General features: G+C 43.4%; 2 protein-coding genes across 4 annotated transcripts in view; one reads left to right on the forward strand and one right to left on the reverse strand.

The window, feature by feature from the left end:
* Positions 1 to 23,027, forward strand: part of GALM (galactose mutarotase) — a 97,398-nt gene that overhangs the window by 52,475 nt on the left and 21,896 nt on the right. For all 3 annotated transcript variants that reach the window (XM_082642820.1, XM_082642821.1, XM_082642819.1), the window contains exons 2-4: positions 1,565 to 1,719; positions 5,140 to 5,346; positions 10,423 to 10,504. In XM_082642820.1, the coding sequence (XP_082498946.1) occupies positions 1,565 to 1,719; positions 5,140 to 5,346; positions 10,423 to 10,504 (444 nt within the window). The remainder of the gene's footprint in view (positions 1 to 1,564; positions 1,720 to 5,139; positions 5,347 to 10,422; positions 10,505 to 23,027) is intronic.
* Positions 20,544 to 21,058, reverse strand: LOC309815792 (small ribosomal subunit protein uS19-like). Its single transcript, XM_082642798.1, has one exon. The coding sequence runs from the start codon at positions 21,043 to 21,045 to the stop codon at positions 20,608 to 20,610; it is 438 nt and encodes a 145-aa protein (XP_082498924.1). The 5' UTR covers positions 21,046 to 21,058; the 3' UTR covers positions 20,544 to 20,607.

The raw sequence follows: 23,027 nt of genomic DNA on the forward strand, positions 1-23,027 counted from the left end.
TGCACTTGAATCACATACTCTTCTGACCCACAGTAGGTGTGATGGATACAGAGTACCACATGAAGGGAGGTTGGAGTTCCAAGGGCAACTGAGTGAAAAATAGAGCAGAAAGTAATCTTAGCAATAATACAAAAAAATGAACTACCTCCAAACCTTAATCTCTGCCATGATGATCTAAGCTAAAAGATTATAGCATAGAGGAGCTTAAAGAGAAGGAAGTTACTGTAATATGCCCACGCATACCGTTGTAAGTACAAGGACACTGTACTTACTTACTTATGTCCCCGCCCTGCCCCCCTGCCCAGAAAAGCCCAACAACAGTTTATGCTCATCCGCATGCCATATAGCCATCAAAAGGGATGTGGTAGATGGATATGGAGTCACATGGAATGATCTTAAGACATTTGATAAATGAAAAGTTGCAAAACAATATGTGTAGTTTGTCTCTTTATGTAGAATATGTGTGTGTTCGTGTATTTGTTTGTGCTTATATGTAGTTAATTTAAAAAACAAAAACAAGCAATTGGAAGTGTATATCCCAGACTGTTAGCAGTGATTATCAGTGGGAAGGAGAGGACTTGAGAAGTGAAAGATGGTTTTCATGTTTTACTCTTTATTAAGCTTGCCAGACTTAACAAATAAAAATGTAGGACACCCACCTAAATTTGAGTTTCAGATAAACAATAAATATATTTTATGTGAGTGTCCCATGTATTCTAATAATATGGAAATACTTACACTAAAAAGTTATTCACTGTTTATCTAAATTCAGATTTAACAGGTGTCCTGTGTTTCTTCCAGCAAGGCTACTCTATATACTTGGGTATTTAATGCTCATTAAAGGAAATTTTCATGTATTAATTGTATGATTTTTTTTTTTTTTTTTTTTTTTTGCGGTACGCGGGCCTCTCACTGCTGTGGCCTCTCCCGTTGCGGAGCACAGGCTCCGGACGCGCCGGCTCAGCAGCTATGGCTCACGGGCCCAGCCGCTCTGTGGCATGTGGGATCTTCCCGGACCGGGGCACGAACCCGTGTCCCCTGCATTGGCAGGCGGACTCTCAACCACTGCACCACCAGGGAAGCCCCTAATTGTTTGATTTTTAAAAAAGAAAAAGAAGCATAAGATAGTTTCTTTTCAAGACTACACAAAAATATAATTTTTAGTTAAGAAAATTGGCCTAGAAGCAAATTACAAAGCAGCATGTATATGAAGACCTCAGTTTTATAAGAAGAAAAGCATATGCACACATATACTAAAAGATGGAAAGGTATACATACATAGATATACATAAGAATACTAACAGTTCTCTCTAGTGTTGAGATCAGGATGATTTAAGTTTCTTCTTTGTGCTTTAGAAAGCTCTTTTAAAATGTTTGGAAAGAACATGAATTGCTTTTGGAAAGGGAAAAGGTCATGTGTAAAGAACACCATCTTTCCTTGCTTCCCTGTGGACGCGGATATGCCCAAGTTGCAGCTGCCCTCAGAAGGAAGTGGTGGGCAGCGGTGTGAGCCTTGTCTTTGGTTTAAAGTTATAAAAAACTCCGTCATCCCATACCCTTGCAGGGTACCTCCAAAAGCAGCCCTACTTTGGAGCAGTGGTTGGCAGGGTGGCCAACCGAATTGCCAAAGGAACATTCACGTTGGACGGGAAGGAGTATCAGCTGGCCATTAACAATGGGCCCAACAGCCTGCATGGAGGAGTCAGAGGGTTTGATAAGGTGAGTTGGGGGCATCGGAGAGAGTCCTCACCTGGCACACTTCACTGAGTACCTTCAAGCATACCTTCTATTTGCCAGGCACAATCCTAGGCCCTAGAGCAAATGCATGTCATGGTAAGGTGATACAGGAAAGAGGCCGCTCCCATGGTTTGGGGGAGCAGATGTGCCGGCTGTGTTCCAGGAGCCACTCTTCACTAGCTCATCTGACTCTAATAGGCAGGAGAGCCCTGAGTGAAAGGATGACAGCCCTTAGGAAAGACAGGGAGCACCTTTCTCACAGTTTTGGCATCAGAGTTGGTTGACCTTAGGCACAACAGAAAAGTGGATTAAAAATAATACCCACCACTTCTTGCACATGGCATTTGCATATATCATCTCCCACCCTCACTAGAACCCTGTACTGTCACCAAATGAGAAATCTGAGGCCCTGAAAGGCCACACAGCTCCTAAGTTGGGCTGCCTGACCCAAAGCCCTCATTCCTATACTACAACTGCTGGTGTCCGCCACGGCTGCTGTGGGTGCCCCCAACCCAACACACCCCATGTATCTGTCTGTGAGCCCCCTCCCTATGCACTGTGGTGCCACATCCAGGCTGCCCTTCCAATGAAGTGCCTCATGCCTCAAAATGACCTCGATTCTCCCCTGTTCCCCCTTTCCACGTTAAAACTCCCATTCCCCAAGTGAATCCCTGGAAAACCAGGTTAGGAAAACAAGTTGGTCAAACAGCTTCTCCCTGAGGTAGGAATGCCTGCCCTCCTGTTTCCTAGCTGCGTGGGAGCCTGCAGGTGAACCCCAGTGATTCTGTTACTAGTCTAATTTCAGAGAGGTAATTTTGGTAGTTAGCTTTCCTTTAAATTATACCACCCAGGTTACTTCCTAGAAAAAAGCCAGAGGAGACAGGAACATGTATGGCAGTTAAGAATCACAGTTTTTTCTTTTCTACCTCTTAGTGCCACCCATGCTGTTGAAGGAAGTTGGTCACTCTCTGTTTCCCCTGTCCTACCAGCTTCCTGTCTGTGGTTTAGAGCCGGACTGCCCCATCACTTCCCCTTTCCTCCATGATGGAACTCCTCACGCCAGGGAGTCATGAAGGCAGAGGGTATCCTCTGTCCTGGCAATATTAGGGCAGAGGGTCTCTGGAATATGCCAGGTGCATGGGCAAACCCCAACCAGAGGAAGTTAGGCCCAGCTCTGTTTGGCCAGGGATCTTCAGGGGAGCCTCAGCACCTTGTTCTAGCTTGTTCCTGCTCACTCTGTTCCACATGGAATTTTCTGTGATGTTGTGTAATGGGGCATGCCCTGTATGAACAAACGCAGAAGGATAGTATTCATGTCCTTCTATGCAGTGTGTCAACTGAGCCCCTTCTGTGAACCAGGGAGATGGGGATTCCTGAGACTCCAGTATAGTGAGGGACTCTTACATAACTGTTGCAGGCAACAAGCTCCATAATACAGATGCCAGTGGTGTGCTACAGGAACTGGGTATGGACAAATTAATGGCAACTAGGGAGGTTGGATTTGAACTGTTCTTGAAGAAAAGATAGTATGTCATTTAATAAGTGGATATGGAGAGTGGCTGTGCAACAGCCCACAGAGGGGTGGGGAAAGACTTGGAATGTAATCTTGGAGCCATTGAAAGTTTTAGGCCACTAGGTTTTCATGTAGCAACATGAGCAGTATCACATGGACTTTGTTTTAAGCTGCATTTGGTTTCAACAATTACTGAATAATTGTTGGTTTGCAGGTATGTGTTTTTCTACTTATACCAACACATTTTTTTAAAGATGAAATTTGAATAACCTGACAGGATTAGAAATGGTGTAAGTAGGCCTAGAGATGCAAATGCGGAAATTTTCAGGAAATTTGGAAACCACAGGGTCAGGGAAATCCTCCCGTGAATAGGAATTATACTTTCCACTTTATCTGATAACATGGCTTTACACAAAAATCTTTCCATTGTGTCCTTTCACTAAAGGAAAAAAAATAGGTAGCAAGTTAAGACGATTTTATTTCAAATATTTTATTCCTAAAATTTTCTGTTTGGGGGATTCCTTTTTCTTTTTTTAATCACACATATACCAGGCAACATTTCCGGGAGATAATTAGGATGTAAAATTAATTTTTTACTAAGGTCAGCGAATTTGTTTCAAATACCAGCTGCTTTCACTGTACGTGAAGGCAGAGACCTCCGTTCCCATTGGGCTCTTCTTCCTGGTAAATGCAGTGTCAGTGAGAGAGATCCAGGCCATGCCAGGAGTGGGTGGCAGAGCCTGGGCTCATGGGCCATTCCTGTGACCCTCAGAAGTTATTATCTTCCAACTCTATTTGCAATGACAGTGTTTGGCCTCAACTCTGCTGTTGGAAACGAAGATTGGAACAAAACATTGACTGAAAGTAAGATGTGGAATAGTGTAGACTGTCAAGCTAAGTTTGAATCCTAGCTCTGTCACTAATTACATGTATGACTTTAAACAAGATATTTCTCCCCTTTAAACAATTGCATGAATTATGACAGGGTTCTACTCCATCCCCTGGAATGTGGGAGGTGGAAGTGGGCGAGTTAACTCCCCTGAACTCAATTTGCTCATCTATAAAATGGGGGTAATAATATTAGTTGGAGCCATGTGAAATTGCCAGTGCTCAACTGTTTTGACCTATAAAGATGGTAATTTCGGTTGGTTCAACTAAATCCTTACCTTATAAAATGGTTTATGTAAAGCACCAGGTCAGTTGCTGGCTGGTGAGCACCCAACAAATGGAGGTCTCATGTCTGCAAAGGGCCCCTTTCCTAGTGACCCCAGAGCTCCCCAAAGGGACTGGGGGGTCTCTGGCTACCTTGTCCTCTGATGGTGTAGAATAAGGAAGCAGGCTCAGGATTAGACTACTTGATTCAAATCCACTGTCTTATTAGCAGTGTGGCCTGGGGCAAGCAGTTTATCCTTTCTGAGCCTCCATTCTCTCATCTTTAAATGAGGATAATGGCACCTACTTTACGTCAGCCCTGAGATAGTGTCTGCGAAGTTTCTAGCAAAGAGCCTAGGCTCATAATGGGCACTCAATAAGTCATATAAGATTACATATACATTTCAGGTGTACAACATAGTGATTCACAATTTTTAAAGATTATATTCCATTCAAATTTATTATAAAATATTGGTTATATTCCCCATGCTGTACAATATATCCTTGTAGCTTATTTATTTTATACATAGTAGTAGTTTGTACCTTTAATCCCTTACCCCTATGGTAACCCCATTGGTAACCACTACTTTTTTCTCTGTATCTGTGAGTCTGTTTCTGTTTTGTTATATTCACTAGTCTGTTTTATTTTTTAGATTCCAAGCTGTCTTTAAATATTGAAATGTGGCATTTAGCTTGGGATTGGAGTGACTAAACGGCTTCAAAACACTTTCTTCCAGGTCCTCTGGACCCCTCAGGTGCTGTCAAATGGAGTCGAGTTCTCACGGGTCAGTCCAGATGGTGAGGAAGGCTACCCTGGAGAGTTAAAAGTCTGGGTGACATACACACTGGATGGCGGGGAGCTCGTGATCCACTACCGAGCACAGGCCAGTCAGACCACTCCGGTCAATCTGACCAACCATTCTTACTTCAACCTGGCAGGCCAGGTAGGTGAACTTGCCTTTGATCACCTGCTGTAGTGTGAAGTGTCACTTGCCTCTTCTCTCCAGCATTGTGCTTTGTGGAATGACCTGGGGGAGTGACTGGAGAGACTAACCCAGTATGGAATTACCGTGGCGATGGGGTCACCCCTGGGATGAGGAAAAGTGCCCAGCAAAGCATCTGACTCATAGTAGGTGGTCCACAAATGGAAGTTATAGGGAAATGAGTACATTGTGCTGTCCCACACGCTCAGACAGGTAACAAGCTATTTAAAGAACTCCCTGTCATCTAATTATAACAAGTGCTTACGTTTGCTTCCCCAGTTTCACTCCTACCACCCCGCCCCCCCCCACCAAAATTACTTCCAATTAAGGCATTTTCCATCACTGGATCCTTGAAGATGTGCTTAGCCCAGCCCCTTTAGATAAATGCTGCCAATGTCTGTGTGCTCCTGCTGTACGGCCCACCCTAGGAGTGGTGTGGAGACACTGACAGCCCCCCTTAGGTAATTCCCTCTAAACTACCTCATTCCCTCCTAATGATAATATTTTAGCTTGCTGAGGAGGCTATTACATGAGACAGAATAAAAGGCTTAGCTAAAATCTGTAGATTCTATCTGTGACTTTCTCTTCATCTAAGAAGCTCATCATTGTATACTAGACTTGAATCGCTTTGGCATGATTTCCTACCACAAGATGATGTTCACAGCCAGCTAGTAATATCTTGCATTTTTACACTTTTTAGGAGTTTGTTGATGATATGCTGATTTTTTTTCTAGAATCTTTTCAAATAGCATGAGTTAATTGGTTCTTACATAATTTGAAAATAAGAAAGACGGTTCTTCACTTGCTTGTTCCTTATCTTCAGGAACTTCCACCATCCTTCTTGAGATCTTAAAGACAAACCAAAAAATAAACATGCACAAGCCGTAAGGGACACTGCAATCATGAGCATAAAGACCTCACTTTTTAAAATAAGTTCAGAAAGAAACTTGACAGAAATAGAACAAAATATTAATGGTTTTATGTGGGTAGTAGATCATGGTGATTTTTCACTATTTTCCACATTTTTGTAACTAAGGGGGTGATCTAAAGGAATAGATTCAGAAATAGAAAAAGAAATTAGGTGTGAAGTATTACTCTGCCAGTGTGTTCCAATGAAAGACGCAAAATGGGAACGTAAGGTTCACTAAGGCTCTTTCTGCTTACGTGAGAGGAGGACCCTCCTGACCAGAATTTTCTACCCTTCCAATCCTACAAGGACTTGGAGTGACTCCTAAAATTTTCTAAATTTTTCTCCAGAGGCTGAATAGTTTCCCAGATCACAGACCACACACAGAAGGGTGGTCAGGGTCAACTCCCTTCTGTGTGCTGTCTTAGTAAGTACAGCTCACATCCACAGCCTCTAGCTTTAGGGATGGGGTGGGTGAGGGCCACCAGCCTTTTGGAGCATCAGGTAAGGGTTGGTAGGCAGTTACCCGGCCTGGGGTCAAGGGGTCTCTCTGCATTTTCAGAACATCTCTTGCCCTACCCGGAAAAGCATTATTGTGTGTCTTAAACCCTCCCCAGGTAAATAGCTCGAAACTTGATATTTTCTTTTTGTTTGTTTTTTAAATTTAATAAGCAGTATTTTTGTCCTACTTGGGGGTCAGACTTTGACTCATCACTTCTAAGTTTGAGTGTTGGAGGCCTAGGGGGAGGAGAGCAGTGTGTTTTTCAAAGAATGGAAAAGGTATGTAGGTTGCAGGTTGGTTGATTTTTTTTTTTTTTTGGCTGTTCCTTTCTTATCTAACAAACACAAAACTAGGAGAACTTTTTTTTTTTAACTGAAACTTTATCTAAAGAGCTATGAAAGCAGGCCTGGGGCAATTTGAGATGAAAAGCAATAGTTCTGGTTTTGGTATGACTGTGTAGGTATGTCATCAAGGACCCAAATTCTTCCATCGTTCCATTCTGCTTCTTCAGTGCTATTGTTTTTGTCTTCAAGCTTATCCCTTCATGGTCACAAGATGGTTGCCACAGCTCCATGAATCACCTCTTCGTATAGTCACATCCAGAGATAAAAAAAGGAACTATTCTTTTTTTCATATCTCTAATGTTCCATTTTTAAGAACAAGCAAAACTTTTTCTAGAAGCTCCTCAGTAGACTTTCCTCACTTTTTGTTGGCCAGAAGTGTGTCTTATGCTCTGCTTAACCCAGTCACCAGCAAGGGAATTAGACCACCATGGTTGGCTTAGACAAATCAAAGTTTGCCCTCTGGGGCCTGGGTGGGGGTCCTTTCCCTGAGTATATCCTCACATAGGATAAATCAACAAGTCAGTGTTCTGCCAGGGGAAAGGGAGGGTGCTGATAATGGAGTTGAGATAGCTTTTGGGTAGTAACCAAGAGTGTCTGTTATATCCTGCTAGAGGTAATAAGAGCTGAAGTAAGGAAGTGGTAGTGGCAATGCACAAAAAGGTCTTTAAAGCCCCATCCAAGCCGCAGTGAGCTCTATAAATGGTTAATGTTACAAATAGTAGCAGCCAAAGTTAACCAAAGCAAACACTGAACTCAGAGATGGGCCTCAGTTCTGTTTGTGAATCAGCATTCCTTGCCAAGTTTTCATCAGCCTGAAAAGGAAAAGAATCCAACAGTAATATTCCACCAGAGCAGACATTGCATTATTCCAGGTCAGAAGAGTCATAAAATGAAAAGCATGCTTCCTTTACTGAAGGAATGTTACTGCTGTTTAATGACCCAACAATTCAGAGAGTGGGTGCCTAGTCAGTGATCCTTTCCTTCTCCTCCCAGGCTTCTCCCCAACATCTTGGACTCAATTTAATGGTGTGTGATTTTCACACTGAATCATTTTCTTCCTGCCCTAGTGCTAAAAAACAAACAGAACAAGGAAATTCCTAAGAAGCTCTATTCATAATAATAAAAAAAACTCAAAACAACCCAAAAGCCTATCAATAGGAGAACAGATAAGTTGTGATATATTTATACAATGGAATACTACTCAACCTTGAACTGAGCATTGAACAATTAGAGCCAAAGGAAGAGTCCCAAATTCTCATTCCCTCACAGCTGCTGCCCTCAGTCCCAGGGGCCTCTTTGGTACTGGCAGTAGCCTGAGGCCTGAGGTGACAGTAGGGAAAGCCACACGGGAGAGAGACCCCTCTAGGCTGGAACAGCTCTAGGCAGGGGTGCAGGCCACTCCCATTTTGGACCTGCCTTCCCAGGTCAGATCAGGGACCAAACAAGTGGCTCAGAGAGTGTGGGCAGAAGCCTCTGCCCCAGCCTTGTCTCCCACCCACTCCTACCCTTGACCGCTGGGACAGTACAAGAGAATCATAGTTTGTTAGAAACAGAGCCTCCTGGTAGTGTACATAAACCAATTTCTGTCATGTTTAGACATCGACTCTCACAGCCTCTGAAATCTTGGCCTTTGTCCTCTGGACGACTCCATTTGATTGTGTGGCTGAGGCCTTCTGACAGTAGAATATGTTTTCAGTTAACCCAGAGCACTGCCTCTCTCTGCTCACTTCTCAGGAACCCCTCGGAGGCTTCAATTTATCTGAGCTCAGGGTTTCTCAGCCTCGGCACTGTTGACATTTGGGGCCAGATGACTCCTTGTTGCCGGGGTGCGGAGGCTGTCCTGAGCATGGTAGGCTGTTTGGCAGAATCCCTGGCCTCTTCACACGACTGCTTCCCCAGTAGCATTACCACCCCCAGCCGTGACAATCAAAAATGTCTCGAGACACCTATGGGGCAATATCACCCCTAGCTGAAAACTACTGGTTTCGTTTATTTTTGAGCATTCACTCAGCAAAAGCCCTCACTTGGTTTCCTTTCCACATCTTTTGCTGTGAAGCTTTAAAATACTGCTATTAAAATATAATCCTGGGCCTCCCTGGTGGCGCAGTGGTTGAGAGTCCGCCTGCCGATGCAGGGGATACGGGTTCGTGCCCCGGTCTGGGAGGATCCCATATGCCGCGGAGCGGCTGGGCCCGTGAGCCATGGCCGCTGGGCCTGCGCATCCGGAGCCTGTGCTCCGCAACGGGAGAGGCCACAACAGTGAGAGGCCCGCATACCGCAAAAAGAAAAATAAATAAATAAATAAATAAATAAATAAAATATAATCCTGGGCTTCCCTGGTGGCACAGTGGTTGAGAGTCTGCCTGCCGATGCAGGGGACATGGGTTCGTGCCCCGATCCGGGAAGATCCCACATGCCGCGGAGCGGCTGGGCCCGTGAGCCATGGCTGCTGAGCCTGCGCGTCCAGAGCCTGTGCTCCGCAACGGGAGAGGCCACAACAGTGAGAGGCCCGCGTACCGCAAAAAAAAAAAAAGTAATCCTTTTTATTAGAAACATATGTGTGTATTTTCCAGTTTGTAAGCAACACAACGCATCCTTACTGAACTGTTCCCCAAGAACCCTGATATAAAATCAGCCCGATTTTATACTGAAGGAAATAAGTCCAGAACTAGACCCTGGGACTTTCTGACCACTGACCAGTGCTTCAGGGACCAGCCTTTGACTCCGCCAGGAGGTCAGGCTGCATCTTTACGGGGGAGATGGGACCCCAGTTCTGACTTCCAGGCTTCTGCCATGGAGAAGGGAGTGCGTCCTCTGAGTGGGAACTAGGCCAGAGAAGGGGTGACGTGGCCCAGGCCTAGTGAGCCGAGAGGTGATGCCTTGGCTGTCCAGCACCTGTGTGTTACAGGTCACTGACCCTTGCTCTTTTGTTTGCCTGGCATGTGAGGACAGTAGAAGAAAACCCTCTGCTAATAAGTCAAAATCCAAAAGGCTTTCAAACCACTGTTGTTTCTCTGACTTTTCACTTTCATAATTCCATTCAGAAAAGAACGTGCATGCTGGGGTCACACTCGAAAGTTTCTTCCAAATGTATCGGCTGCTATTTTTGAGCCCCTATCTACCTAACTTAAATGAACGAATTAATCATCATCATAGGTCAAATGGGATTTCTAAAGTTTTCGTCAATACTTGAAAACATTTCTGCAAGAGAAGTTATAAAGCAAATATATAAAATAAGGCTGAGCACTTAACCTTCTTTTCTTTCTCTACTTTTTCTCTCCCAGGGTTCCCCGAATATATATGACCATGAAGTCACTATAGAAGCTGATGCTTTTTTGCCTGTGGATGAAACCCTGATTCCTACAGGTTGGTGAATTTAAACCTTTTATGGGAATGCAGAGCTGGGGTGCAATGTGAGAAACATTAAAACTTCATTTCCCTAAATATATTTCCCTTGTTGGCCTGACACAATGCCCATAATTACCATGATTAGTCATTTATTTTGGTTATGGTTGGGTGACCATATACTTAAACACCCAAACCAGGACACTCTTGAGGAAGGGGAGAAAGGGGATGCTATTAATAATTTTGCCAGGTCAACAGGCATAAACTGAGATAATCCCAAAAAACTGGGTCAGATGGTCATCCTAGCTGAGCCATAGACTCCAGAAGTTCTCCATTAAAATGTAAATCTGTTACTCCTTAGCATCTTAGCAGAGATAAATTTACCTAAGCATTACCTCACAAATGCAGGACGCTGATAGAACATGGCATGGTTTTTGACAGAAAAGGAAAGGGTTGGATGGGTTGTACCCTGAGGAGGACAAATATAGATACATCACCTCCGAGACACAGGGGGATGGGGGAGGAGTTCTGCGTACCAAAAGGGAAGGCGAGGTGTTGGCAGAGTCAAATTTCATGTGTATGTGTGTGTGTGTGTGTGTGTCTCCCCTAGGTTTACTGGATTGAGATCATTTTGGTTATTATTATTTGGGATCAAAAGTACCTTGGTTCAATAGGCAAATCCATAGAGAAGGAGAGTAGATTAGTGAGTTGCCAGGTGCTGGGGACAGAGGAGAATGGGGAGTGACAATGGGTACTAGATTTCTTTTTGGGGTGAAAGATTCTGGAATTAGACAGTGGTGATGGTTGCACAACCTTGTAAATATACTAAACATTGATGAATTGTGCACTTTAAAAGGGTATGTGAATTATATCTCAATTTAAAAAAGGAAAGAAAGAACCTTGGTTCATGTGTATCTCCAGGATTGAGGGGTATAGTTTTGTACTAGATGGTACGTGTACCCCCATCTGGCTCCAAGGGACAGATAGATGACAACAAGATGAACGGCAGGGGTGCTGTTATTTGTGGCAGTTTATAGAAATTAACTTGTAATAATTATCCCCAAAGCAGTAGATACATATTCTTATTGGGATTTTGTTAAAATCAGAGATCAGCTGAATGTAGAAGGCATCGTCAAAGAAAACTAAAGTAAACAAAAGTAGAGGATGAAGGGAAGGAAGAACAGAAATCTAGAAAGACACACTTTCTGTATCAGTTCCCCTTCTGGAGGAAGGGCAACCTTCGTGCTGCCCTTGCCTGATCTAGGTCTCTTACCTGTGTCTGACAGTGACTTGACTTCTCGGATGTGTTACCTCATAGCTCCTTTATCAGATGGCTTATGTCCTGTGGTCTGCTCTCTCAGGCTTCTGTTTAGGGTGCCAGCCCTATGGTTGCTATGGTAGCTACGTGTGAAAGGTCAGGAATACCTGTCCCTTCTGTTCCCACCCTGTGTAAGGGTACTAGTACCTTAGTTGTCACCTCTGCTCCAATAAAGAGCTTAGATAACAGAATATGAGCAATTAGAAGCCAAGGGCACCATCTTTGTTAGTTACTTGGTTTACATCACAAGTAAGAAGACTATTGACATTACATCCCCCTCATATGATGCACTGAAAAAAGCACAACACTTGTGTGGTTTTCTGTCAAAAATGCAGAACCTCAGTCCATTCAGGAGAAGACATGACATGAACCCAATTGAGGGATCGTCTACAAAATAATTGACCAGTACTCTTCAAAGATAGCAAGATCGTGAAGGATGAAAAAAGACTGAGGAGCAGTCACAGAGGAGACTAAGGAGATACAATAATTAAACACAACATGGGATCCTAGACTGGATCATGAGGCAGAAAAAGGGCAGAGAAAGGTGGGTGAAGGGTACACATAGATGTATTATTTTTGCAACATTTTTGTAAGTCTAAAATTATTTCAAATTTTCAAAATTGGAAAAAAGAAAGACCCAAGGATCCAAGTAAGATACTAAAGTTTACTGGGCACCTGCCTTACTTTAGGTAAGGGCTTTTGTTTGGGCATCTTTATTTCGGCATCTTTAAAACAATAGGGCTGTGTTTATGGCTGCTAGTTCAAAATTCTTAAGGGGAAAAAGAATGTGAGCCTGCATACTGAACAGCAACTTCAGTTAACAGCAGGAATTAGAAACTCCCATAAACAAGGTGACTAAACAGCAGGAATTAGAAACTCCCATAAACAAGGTGACTACAAAACTAATTAGAATAATAATGAGGAATCAGGATACATGGATTAAAAATTTTTGGCATCACAGTGTTGAATGTTTTTCTGGCTCTAGGGCTTTTATGTTTGTCTTGGTAATGTGTTATCTTCTGATATTGACATGGCTCAATAGATGGATTTGAATAAGCTGGCCCATCTTGTCCTAGATGCAGAATTATTGCATTAGAACTATGTGATGTGAACTGCAAGGGAAAAATGGTGGCAACTCCTGTTTTGTGACTGATAAGGAAGAAAATGAACTAAGTAGCTTATAAATGGAGGTGATGAAATAAGGGCATATTTATTTCTGTATATTTATAAAATTTTATGCTATCCTGCTGAGTTTTGATCAGATGAAAATCACAAAAATTCATAACTCATACCAGGTAAAGATTATTTGTCATGATTGTAAGAGATAATTGTGGCAAAGCAAAGTACAGCTTAACATGCAATCTAATTGACTGCATAAAACTCATGTTCATCTCAGTTCTGCACTGTAAGTGGCTTTAGGATCAAATTCTACACTCTGTACTAATATTGAACACCTGTGAAGTTGAGTCGGCTGTGAGACCTCTGGACTTTCAGGGAGGCAAGAGCCCAGGTTCTAGTCTTGGCTTTGCTATTGACTAGCTAGGGGACCTTGGGTGCATGTATAATGCTTTAACATTTAACCTCTATAGACTCTTATTTCCTTTTCTGCAAATAGGAGGTTGAACTCAATCAGGGTTCATAAAGTTTCATAAATCAGACCCATAAATTTTATTTAAAAAACAGTTTCGGAAACTTATCTGGGGTTGCCCAACTTTTCATTTTGCCAAGCTAGAAAGCTATTACAAATACAGGGCTATTAAAATTAATTGGGAATATATGCATATTATATTTCAATTAAAAAATTTAACCAATTGGGATAATAATAAGGAACAGAGATAAATAGGCTACATTAAAAAAAAAGCTGAAACTACCATTCATAATCACCATTTTTCATAAAAGAAAGAATATATTAACACCACAAAAGTGGGGAAAATTTAATCTCAGAATAGAAAATGACCCTTTAAATTGAATTTTTCTTACTTTTTTTTTTTTAATTTATTTTTATTTTTGGCTGTGTTGGGTCTTTGTTGCTGCGCACGGGCTTTCTCTAGTTGCAGCGAGCGGGGGCTACTCTTCGTTGTGGTGCGCGGACTTCTCATTGCGGTGGCTTGTCTTGTTGCGGAGCACTGGGCTCTAGGCGCGTAGGCTTCAGTAGTTATGGCACATGGGCTCAGTAGTTGTGGCTCGCGGGCTCTAGAGTGGAGGCTCAGTAGTTGTGGCACATGGGCTTAGTTGCTCCGCGGCATGTGGGATCTTCCTGGACCAGGGCTCGAACCCGTGTCTCCCTCATTGGCAGGCGGATTCTTAACCACTGCGCCACCAGGGAAGCCCAGTTTTTCTTACTTTTTAAAGAAATGTGACAGCTGATTATCCAAATCTGTCTCAGTTTTCTGTGGACCAGTGAAAATTTTATTATGCACTCATGATTAAGAACCAATAATTGGTCTGCAAGGTCATTTGTAACTCTTACATTCTGTGATTCTACAAGGCTCTTAGTATAACATTTTACAGCTATCTCCAGCACCCTTCAAATTCATAAGAACTCTATTACAGAAGTAAATAAGTTGCAACAACTTCAGAGCTCATGAAAAATTTGTAATTATCTTTTACATATCCATACATTAGCTGGTCCCTCATAGATTATATCTGTTTGCCCAATGACACAAACTGAAATTATAGGGTTTTTTTTCTTCCTCCTTTCTCAGAAATGCTTAAGAAACAAATAATTATATTATTCCTTTGTAACTTCCTCAAAAAGGGCAGTAACTTCTACTGTACCCTTCAGTGATGTAAGAATTCACATGTCTGGCCCACTTTCAGCAGAGAGGAAATCTCTAGGAGCTCAGATTTCATCTGACTCTTAATATTGACCAAAAGCCCACGAGCAAGTGGCTTAACTGAGACGAGTCCAAAGTCATTTGATCATTCAGAAGTGCCTCCCCAGTGTAGCTGGGCTTGCCAGGAGTTGACAGTCTAGTGGAGAAATCTGCCAGAATATTATCCACTGACCTGGAAAATCATGTCAAAGTAGATGTAACTAAGAGACTTGGTACAGAAGGAAAGCACTGCCTGGGGGCTCCCAGGTAGAGGAGATGAGAATGAAATAAAACTTGGAAGGGCAAGTAGCGTTTTGCCAGGCAGTGAGGAGGAGAAATGTGTTTTCGACGGAGATGAACAAGAATGGACAGTGCAGGAAACAGCAGGACAGTCCCCAGGGAAGTGCTGGGCTTCTGAAGCATTCAGGGCATGCTTTTGGTGGCAGAAAATGGATGGGCCAATAAGCAGTTGGCTGGGGCCAGGTCGTATCTGCACCAGGCTCTGATATGGCTGCAATCCCTGGGGTGGCCCTGGATGACCCTAGGCTGGCCTGGAGTTCAAGGCCAATCCACACAGGGCAGACTCACAGGTGTACCAGATATTCAGCCAGAACTGGACTGGACTGAACCCCAAGCGCACTTCCGTGAGACGTGCTGCAAGAAACCTGTTAGACCGGCCACACTTGTTAAGGGTTCTGGGAATTGATATGCAGTATCTAGAGACTGAGGTTGTGTTGAATTGAGAAAAAGGAAGATACTGTTTATCTGTGAGATGAGGTGAGGGTTTATGATAATAATAGCTGGTATTTCAGAGATACTTTATAAATAATCCACACCACAACCCTATAAGGTAGGTTCTGATCATTTTTCTTACTTAACGGATGTGGAAACTGTAGCACAAGGAGTTTTAGTAACTTACTGAGGACCGAACTCAGTTAAAGAGTAGTGGAAAGCTGGAATTCAAACCTAGGTAGTCTGGTATTAAAACTCAAGCTCTTAACTAGACCTGGTTAGATGGGGGAGGAGGAAAGGAAGAAAAGAGAGAAAAAAAAGAAAATTAAATGAATTTCTTTTTTTTTTTTTTTTTTTTTTTTTGGTTGTGTTGGGTCTTCGTTGCTGCACGGGGGCTTTCTCTAGTTGCGGTGAGTAGGAGCTACTCTTCGTTGCGGTGTGCAGGCTGCTCATTGTGGTGGCTTCTCTTGCTGCAGAGCACAGGCTCTAGGCGCATGGGCTTCAGTAGTTGCAGCATGCAGGCTCAGTAGTGGTGGCGCACGGGCTTATTTGCTCCACCGCATGTGGGATCTTCCTGGACTAGGGCTCGAACCCATGTCCCTTGTATTGGCAGGCGGATTCTTAACCACTGCACCACCAGGGAAGCCCAAATGAATTTCTTGACTATATAGATAGCCAAGATCACCATATAGCCAAGAAACAGGGAGCCAGAAACTAAATAAATAAATAAAGCTTTGGACAGTTGTCAGTTCTCATTCTTTTGCCACCTTTTATACAGATGGCCTCCCAGCTTCTCTCACTGTTTTCCTTCCCATTTCTCCTTCTTCTCAATTTATTTCTGCTTTTTTTTTCTGCAAAGAAAACAGCAAACAAGTTTGATCAAATTATATTTAAAAAGAGAAAAAGAAAGACAGAGGCCATGTCTCCATTTTTTGTGGCTGTTAATTTATACTTATATTTGTTTTTCAACTCCTTTTTGTTTGCCCTTCATGAAAGCTGTGACCTGAGTTCTTAAGGGAAATGCTGATGCAGATCTAAACTTTGGGGGTGTTTTTATCTTGGTTACAGACCCTCAGCAAGTAATTTTTCAGGTGATGGGAAAACCCATTGTATGAGAAAGTAGCACCTCTTATCTTACAGTAGTTGTAATACTGTGGCCGAGGTACTCAGTGAAAAGGGACCTTTTCCCCATGTATGTTTGCGGGGAGAGGTGAAGTCCTGTCCTCCATTTTGTTTATCACAGGCTTACTGACTGGGCATTATTACATAGAGAGGAAAGGGATACCTTGACATAGAGTTTCAGGGAACCAAAGCAAGCACAATATGATGAGATCCCTTCGTCTTAAACTTATAGCTGCATTTAGACCTCTACCCAAGGCAGGGCCACAGACCTCCAGCAGCCTTGGGCACCTGTTTCACTCCTGCCTTTCTTCCTCTTGACACTTTTGGGGGGAGCATATAAAATGTCGTCAGCCCTGTCCGCCAAAAAAGCCTGGAAGACAACAGCCTGTACTCTGTGGCTTCTTCATTCTTCCCCTTTCTCTGCTCTGGTAAAAGGCTATCCTTTTCCCAAAGCCCACTGGAAATGCCTCAGCAAATGTGAGCCATGGTCCTTGCTCACAGGCACCTCTCTCCTGCACCAATAGAAGGTCTCTGCAAGGCTGAGAGCTCATTTCACCTGTAGACCAGGGGCAGAGTTGCAACTAAGCTGTCAAAACTGGGTTTGCATGTCAGCAGTTAGTGTAGCTTTGGTTTTTCCGAGCAGTTGTTTTTCTCAACTTAAAAAAATGTGCAGCCCTTATAGCATTTGCTACTACTTAGGATGGGCACATACTCTGTTATTGGGGCATCTTCAAGTCACCTTGAGTATGTTTTTTATGTTGTTGTCAGGGCTCTCCCTGTAGTTTCCCAGAGGTGGAACTCCTGGAAGCCGTTTACCAGGAAGGACAGGTGGACGTCCACAGAGAGAGAACACTCCAGTGCCAGGTCTCTGTGCTGACATGTCAGATATTTAGCTTCGAGGCCTGAGTCTACTGTCCTGCCCTGTGGCAACAGGAGGAAACCGGTCCTTGGCACCCTGCTCAGGTACTAAGCCAGCTGAATGTGAGCAGGTGAGAAACAGAAAATCCCTGTTTCTCAGGGATTAATTCATTCCCAAGGTTGTAAATATTACATTTCATCCTTTCGCCTTACAGAACTGTGAGGCTTGGAGGCGATCTGGGCCACCAGCCCAGCCAGACTTTATGATGTGTACAGCACAGTGCAAAACTAAGCATGTGTCTTTATAGGCATTTACAGCATGTAGCTTTTTTTTTTTCCTTTTAATTGTGCTATTCTTTACTCGTAGCAGATAAGTAATTAAGACAGCAAAAATGAATGATTTGATTGGGTCTTTTGTCTCTTAAAGTAACATTAGTAAAATCCTGTCTTATTCTCTTCCTTGAGATGACATACCTTTTATTTTTATAAAAATTTACCCAATCCACTTTGTCCCCCAGCCCATCTCTGTTCACTTGTGGAGAGCAGTTCTTGCTGCTCTCCATTTTTGAAAGGTCCTACTAAAATTACATGAAAGCAACCCCATTTTGACAAAATTAGAATTCTGGTAGGAAAGGCTTACCACGAGGCTGCGGAGAGAAGCTCAGCAAGACATTTGTATTTTATTTCAACCTGTCTGGGTTCAACCTACAATTCAGTTGCTTTTATAATTACTTCCCTAGGGCAGGTCTAAGTCTCTGACCTGGAGAAATAACAAATTCTAAAGTAGTCTCCACAGTTGAAAGATGGTGCAGATGAAGGCTGTTTTGATCTACGTGTTTTAACCTTTGCAGAGCTTCTTACAGAAAACTCCTTTAGACTTTATATAATTCTAAAATAGTGGATATAATATTAGTTTCAACCCTCCATTAATATGCTTCCTCTTTCCTTTTCATCCCACCTCCCCACCCTACTCAATATCATTGTCAGGTCCTGCTGATTTTTTGTAATAAGACAATGTTTTTTAGAGAAGTTTTAGGTTCAGAGAAAAACTGAGCAGAAGGTACAGAGATTTTCCATAACCCCCATTCCCACACATGATGGCCTCCCCCTTATCAACACCCACCACCGGGGGTGGTGCATTTGTTATAACTGATAAACGTACACTGAGGGGCTTCCCTGGTGGCGCAGTGGTTAAGAATACGCCTGCCAATGCAGGGGACATCGGTTCGATCCCTGGTCCGGGAAGATCCCACATGCTGCAGGGCAACTAGGCCCACGAGCCACAACTACTGAGTCCATGTGTCACAACTACTGAGCCCGTGCTCCGCAACAAGAGAAGCCACCGCAATGAGAAGCCCGCGCACCTCAACGAACAGTAGCCCCCGCTCGCTGCAACTAGAGAAAGCCCACGCGCAGCAACGAAGACGCAACGCAGCCAAAAATAAATAAATAAAATAAATAAATTTATTAAAAACAAAAAACCCAACATTGACATGTCTTTATCACCCAAAGTTCATAATTTTCATTAGGCTTCACTCTTTTTTGGGGGGGGCCGTGCTGCACAGCTTGAAGGATATTAGGTCCCCGACCAGGGACCCAACCCACACCCCGTGCAGTGGAAGCGCAGAATCCTAACCACTGGACCACCAGGGAAGTCCCTAGGGTTCACTCTTGGTGTGGTATATTCTATGAGTTTGGACAAATGTATAATGACATGTATCCATCATTATGGTATCATACAGAGTATGCCCTAAAAATCCTCTGAATTTGTTTCAACCATCCATCAATATGCTTCCTCTTTCCTTTTCAGTCCCTCCCCACACCCATCCCCATATTGTTAGTCATTAGCTCCTGATAATTTTTTTTTTTTTTTTTTTTGGCTGCATTGGATCTTTGTTGCTGCACACTGCCTTTCTCTGGTTGCAGCGAGCAGGGCCACTCTTCGTTGTGGTGCGCGGGCCTCTCATGGCGGTGACCTCTCTTGCTGCGGAGCACGGGCTCTAGGCGCACAGGCTTCAGTAGTTATGGCACGGAGGCTCTACAGCGCAGGCTCAGTAGTTGTGGCACACGGGCCTAGCTGCTCCGCGGCATGTGGGATCCTCCTGGACCAGGGCTCGAACCCGTGTCCCCTGCATTGGCAGGTGGACTCCCAACTACTGCGCCACCAGGGAAGTCCTCCTGATGATTTCTAACAACTAATATTTCTTGAATCTGTCTCTTCAATATGTATCATTGATTATATGGCTCCATCTCCATCATCACTGTCCCAGCGTAGGTTGTCTTTTCTTCTCTAGATCAGCGCCAGGTTTATATTACGAGCTTCATAATTTGGGATCAGTGAATGAACAAATGAATCTGGACAACAGCTCTCTAACTAGGGGAAAAAAATCTCTTTAGCTCTATCCTCCATCTGGTTACTAAAGATATCTAACTAAAATGCAAATCTTACTTTGATACTCTCCAGTTTAAAAAAACTTTTAGATGGCTCCCAGGCCAGACACCAGCTGCTTCCCAGACCCATCCCCCAGCGTGCCTCACTCACACCTCACCCTGTTTCAGCATCTCCCTCCCACCCATAGGGACCACTTGACACCCCTTCCTTGCTGCATATACCCCTACTCTCTTCAAGGCTCATACTTTCTCCTTAGAAATGTTTCCCCCGCTTCCTGGAAACAGTGGATTCTTTGTTGCTCTGGGGTTTTCGTAATGACATAATCTGTTTTAGGTGTGCCCAGGCTCCCTTATCTTCCTCTCCATTAAGTCTACCTCAGGTGTTCTATCAGGACTTACTAGTTACAGATCCAAAGTAGGAAGCTAGAAGGGAGCTTCAGGCCTGGTCTCTTTGGCTTGAAGCTAGAAAACTAATCTATGATAAACAGAAAAGTGAAACCAAGTAGCAGCCAGTCTGCACATGCTATGAAAAACTACTCCTTCCTTTCCCCCTCCACCCCTTGTCAGTCTTTTTCCACTCTTCTCTCTTCTTTACATTTGTTTTAAACATAGTGTATTAAAGCAATACCGTGTGATAACTGGAATTCAGCAAACCTGGATGCAGGTCTCAGTTCTGCTACCCACCATCTTTGCTCTCAAGTCAGCCCTGAAAACCCTTTGGTCCTCATAACCTAATCTGTAAAATCTCATTAGATGACGGTTACATTAGTTGAACTCTGAAGTCCTGTTAGTTTCTAACAATGATTCGAAGACCACATAGAACTTCTAACCCAGATATTCTTTTTTTTTTTTTTTTAGACAAGTCTCTACCTTTATTGGCCAGCAGGCTACTTAAGGGGGATGAAGCGGGAGGAGTGGGTGGCCCCAGTGCCGGGCCAGCCGTGCTTCACAGGCATGTAGGTGATGGAGAACTCACCTAGGTAGTGGCCGATCATCTCAGGCTTGATTTCCACCTGGTTGAAAGTCTTGCCATTGTAGACGCCCATCATGCTGCCCACTATCTCGGGCAGGATGATCATGTCACGCAGGTGTGTCTTCACCACCTCGGGCTTCTCCATGGGTGGCGCCTCCTTCTTGGCCTTGCGCAGCCGCTTCAGCAGCGAGTGCTGCTTCCTCCGGAGGCCGCAGTTCAGCCGCCGCCGCTGCCGCGCGCTGTACAGCTGCATCAGCTGCTCATAGGACATGTCCAGCAATTGGTCGAGGTCCACGCCGCAGTAGGTGAACTTGCGGAAGGTCCGCTTCTTCTTCTGCTCCACTTCCGCCATCTGGTTGGCTCTTCAGAAAGGCTAACCCAGATATTCTTAACCAGGGTCCATACTTGTATGTCTAGGAAGATGATGAAAGAACTTCAAGGAATTCATGAGCCCCTGAAATTCTTTTTTTTTTTTTAAGACTTTTTTGATGTGGACCATTTTTTTAAAGTCTTTATTGAATTTGTTACAATATTGCTTCTGTTTTATGTTTTGGTTTCTTGGCCAGGAGGCATGTGGGATCTTAGCTCCCGACCAGGGATTGAACCCACACCCCCTGCACTGGAAGGCAAACTCTTAACCACTGGACTGCCAGGGAAGTCCCCAGCCCCTGAAATCCTGTGTCAAACTCTGTGTGAGTTGGTCATGTCATCCTGGTCCACAGAGGGATTTTCTGGTCTTGTTTTCCCTCTTGAGGTAATGATAACTTATGGTTGCCCCATTATGTATTATTATACATAAAGATAGTCATCTTTTTTTGGTTTTGTTTTGTTTTTTAATTGTTATATTGGAGTATAGTTGATTAACTGTTGTATTAGTTTCAGGTGTACAGCAGAGTGATTCAGTTATACATATACATGTATCTGTTCTTTTTCAAATTCTTTTCCCATTTAGGTTATTACAGAGTATTGAGCAGAGTTCCCTGTGCTATACAGTAGGTCCTTGTTGTGTATCTATTTTAAATAGATCAGTGTGTACATGTCAATCCCAAACTCCCAACCTATCCCTCCCCCTTCCTCTTCCCCCCGGTAACCATAAGTTCTTTCTCTAAGTCTGTGAGTCTGTTTCTATTTTGTAGATAAGTTAGTTTGTATCATTTTTTTTAGATTCCACATATAAGCGATATCATATGATATTTGTCTTTCTCTGTCTGACTTACTTCACTTTGTATGATAATCTCCAGGTCCATCCATGTTGCTGCAAATGACATTATTTCATTCTTTTTAATGGCTGAGTAATATTCCATTCTATATATGTACCACCTCTTCTTTATCCATTCATCTGTCAATGGACATTTAGGTTGCTTCCATGTCTTGGCTATTGTAAACAGCGCTGCAATGAACATTGGGGTGCATGTATCCTTTTGAACCATGTTTTTCTCTGGATATATGCCCAGGAGTGGGATTGCTAGATCATATGGTAACTCTGTTTTTAATTTCTTAAGGAACCTCCATACTGTTCTCCATAGCGACTGTACTAATTTACATTCCCACCAACGGTGTAGAAGGGTTCCCTTTTCTCCATACCCTCTCCAGCATTTACTGTTTGTAGATTTTTTGATGACGGCCATTCTGACCAGTGTGAGGTGATACCTCCTTGTAGTTTTGATTTGCATTTCTCTAATAAATTAGCAAAGTTGAGCATCTGTTCATGTGCCTCTTAGCCCTGTCTTCTTTGGAGAAATGTCTATTTAGGTCTTCTGCCCATGTTTTTAAATTTTATTTATTTTTGCTGTGTTGGGTCTTCGTTTCTGTGCGAGGGCTTTCTCTAGTTGTGGCAAGCGGGGGCCACTCTTCATCGCGGTGCACAGGCCTCTCACTATCGCAGTCTCTCTTGTTGTGGAGCACAGGCTCCAGACACGCAGGCTCAGTAGTTGTGGCTCACGGGCCTAGTTGCTCCGCGGCATGTGGGATCCTCCCAGACCAGGGCTCGAACCTGTATCCCCTGCGTTAGCAGGCAGATTCTCAACCACTGTGCCACCAGGGAAGCCCCCTGCCCATGTTTTGATTGGGTTGTTTGTATTTTTTATATTGAGCCACATGAGCTGTTTATAAATTTTGGATATTAATCCCTTGTCGGTTGCATCGTTTGCAAGATAGTCATCTTTTTTGAGACTAGCAATGGTATATTTCCCTCTTTGTAATCTTCAGGGTGGTTTAAAAATAAATTTTTTTTTAATTCATCACCATTAAATTCCCTAAAGGGAGCTAGAAGGCTAGCTAGAGGAGGAAGATGGCACACCAGGAAGAAGAGCAACTTCCCCAAGGTCCTACCCA

This window comes from Mesoplodon mirus (genome assembly GCF_964341445.2).
Source record: "Mesoplodon mirus genome assembly, chromosome: 14".
Taxonomy (NCBI): Eukaryota; Metazoa; Chordata; class Mammalia; order Artiodactyla; family Ziphiidae; genus Mesoplodon; species Mesoplodon mirus.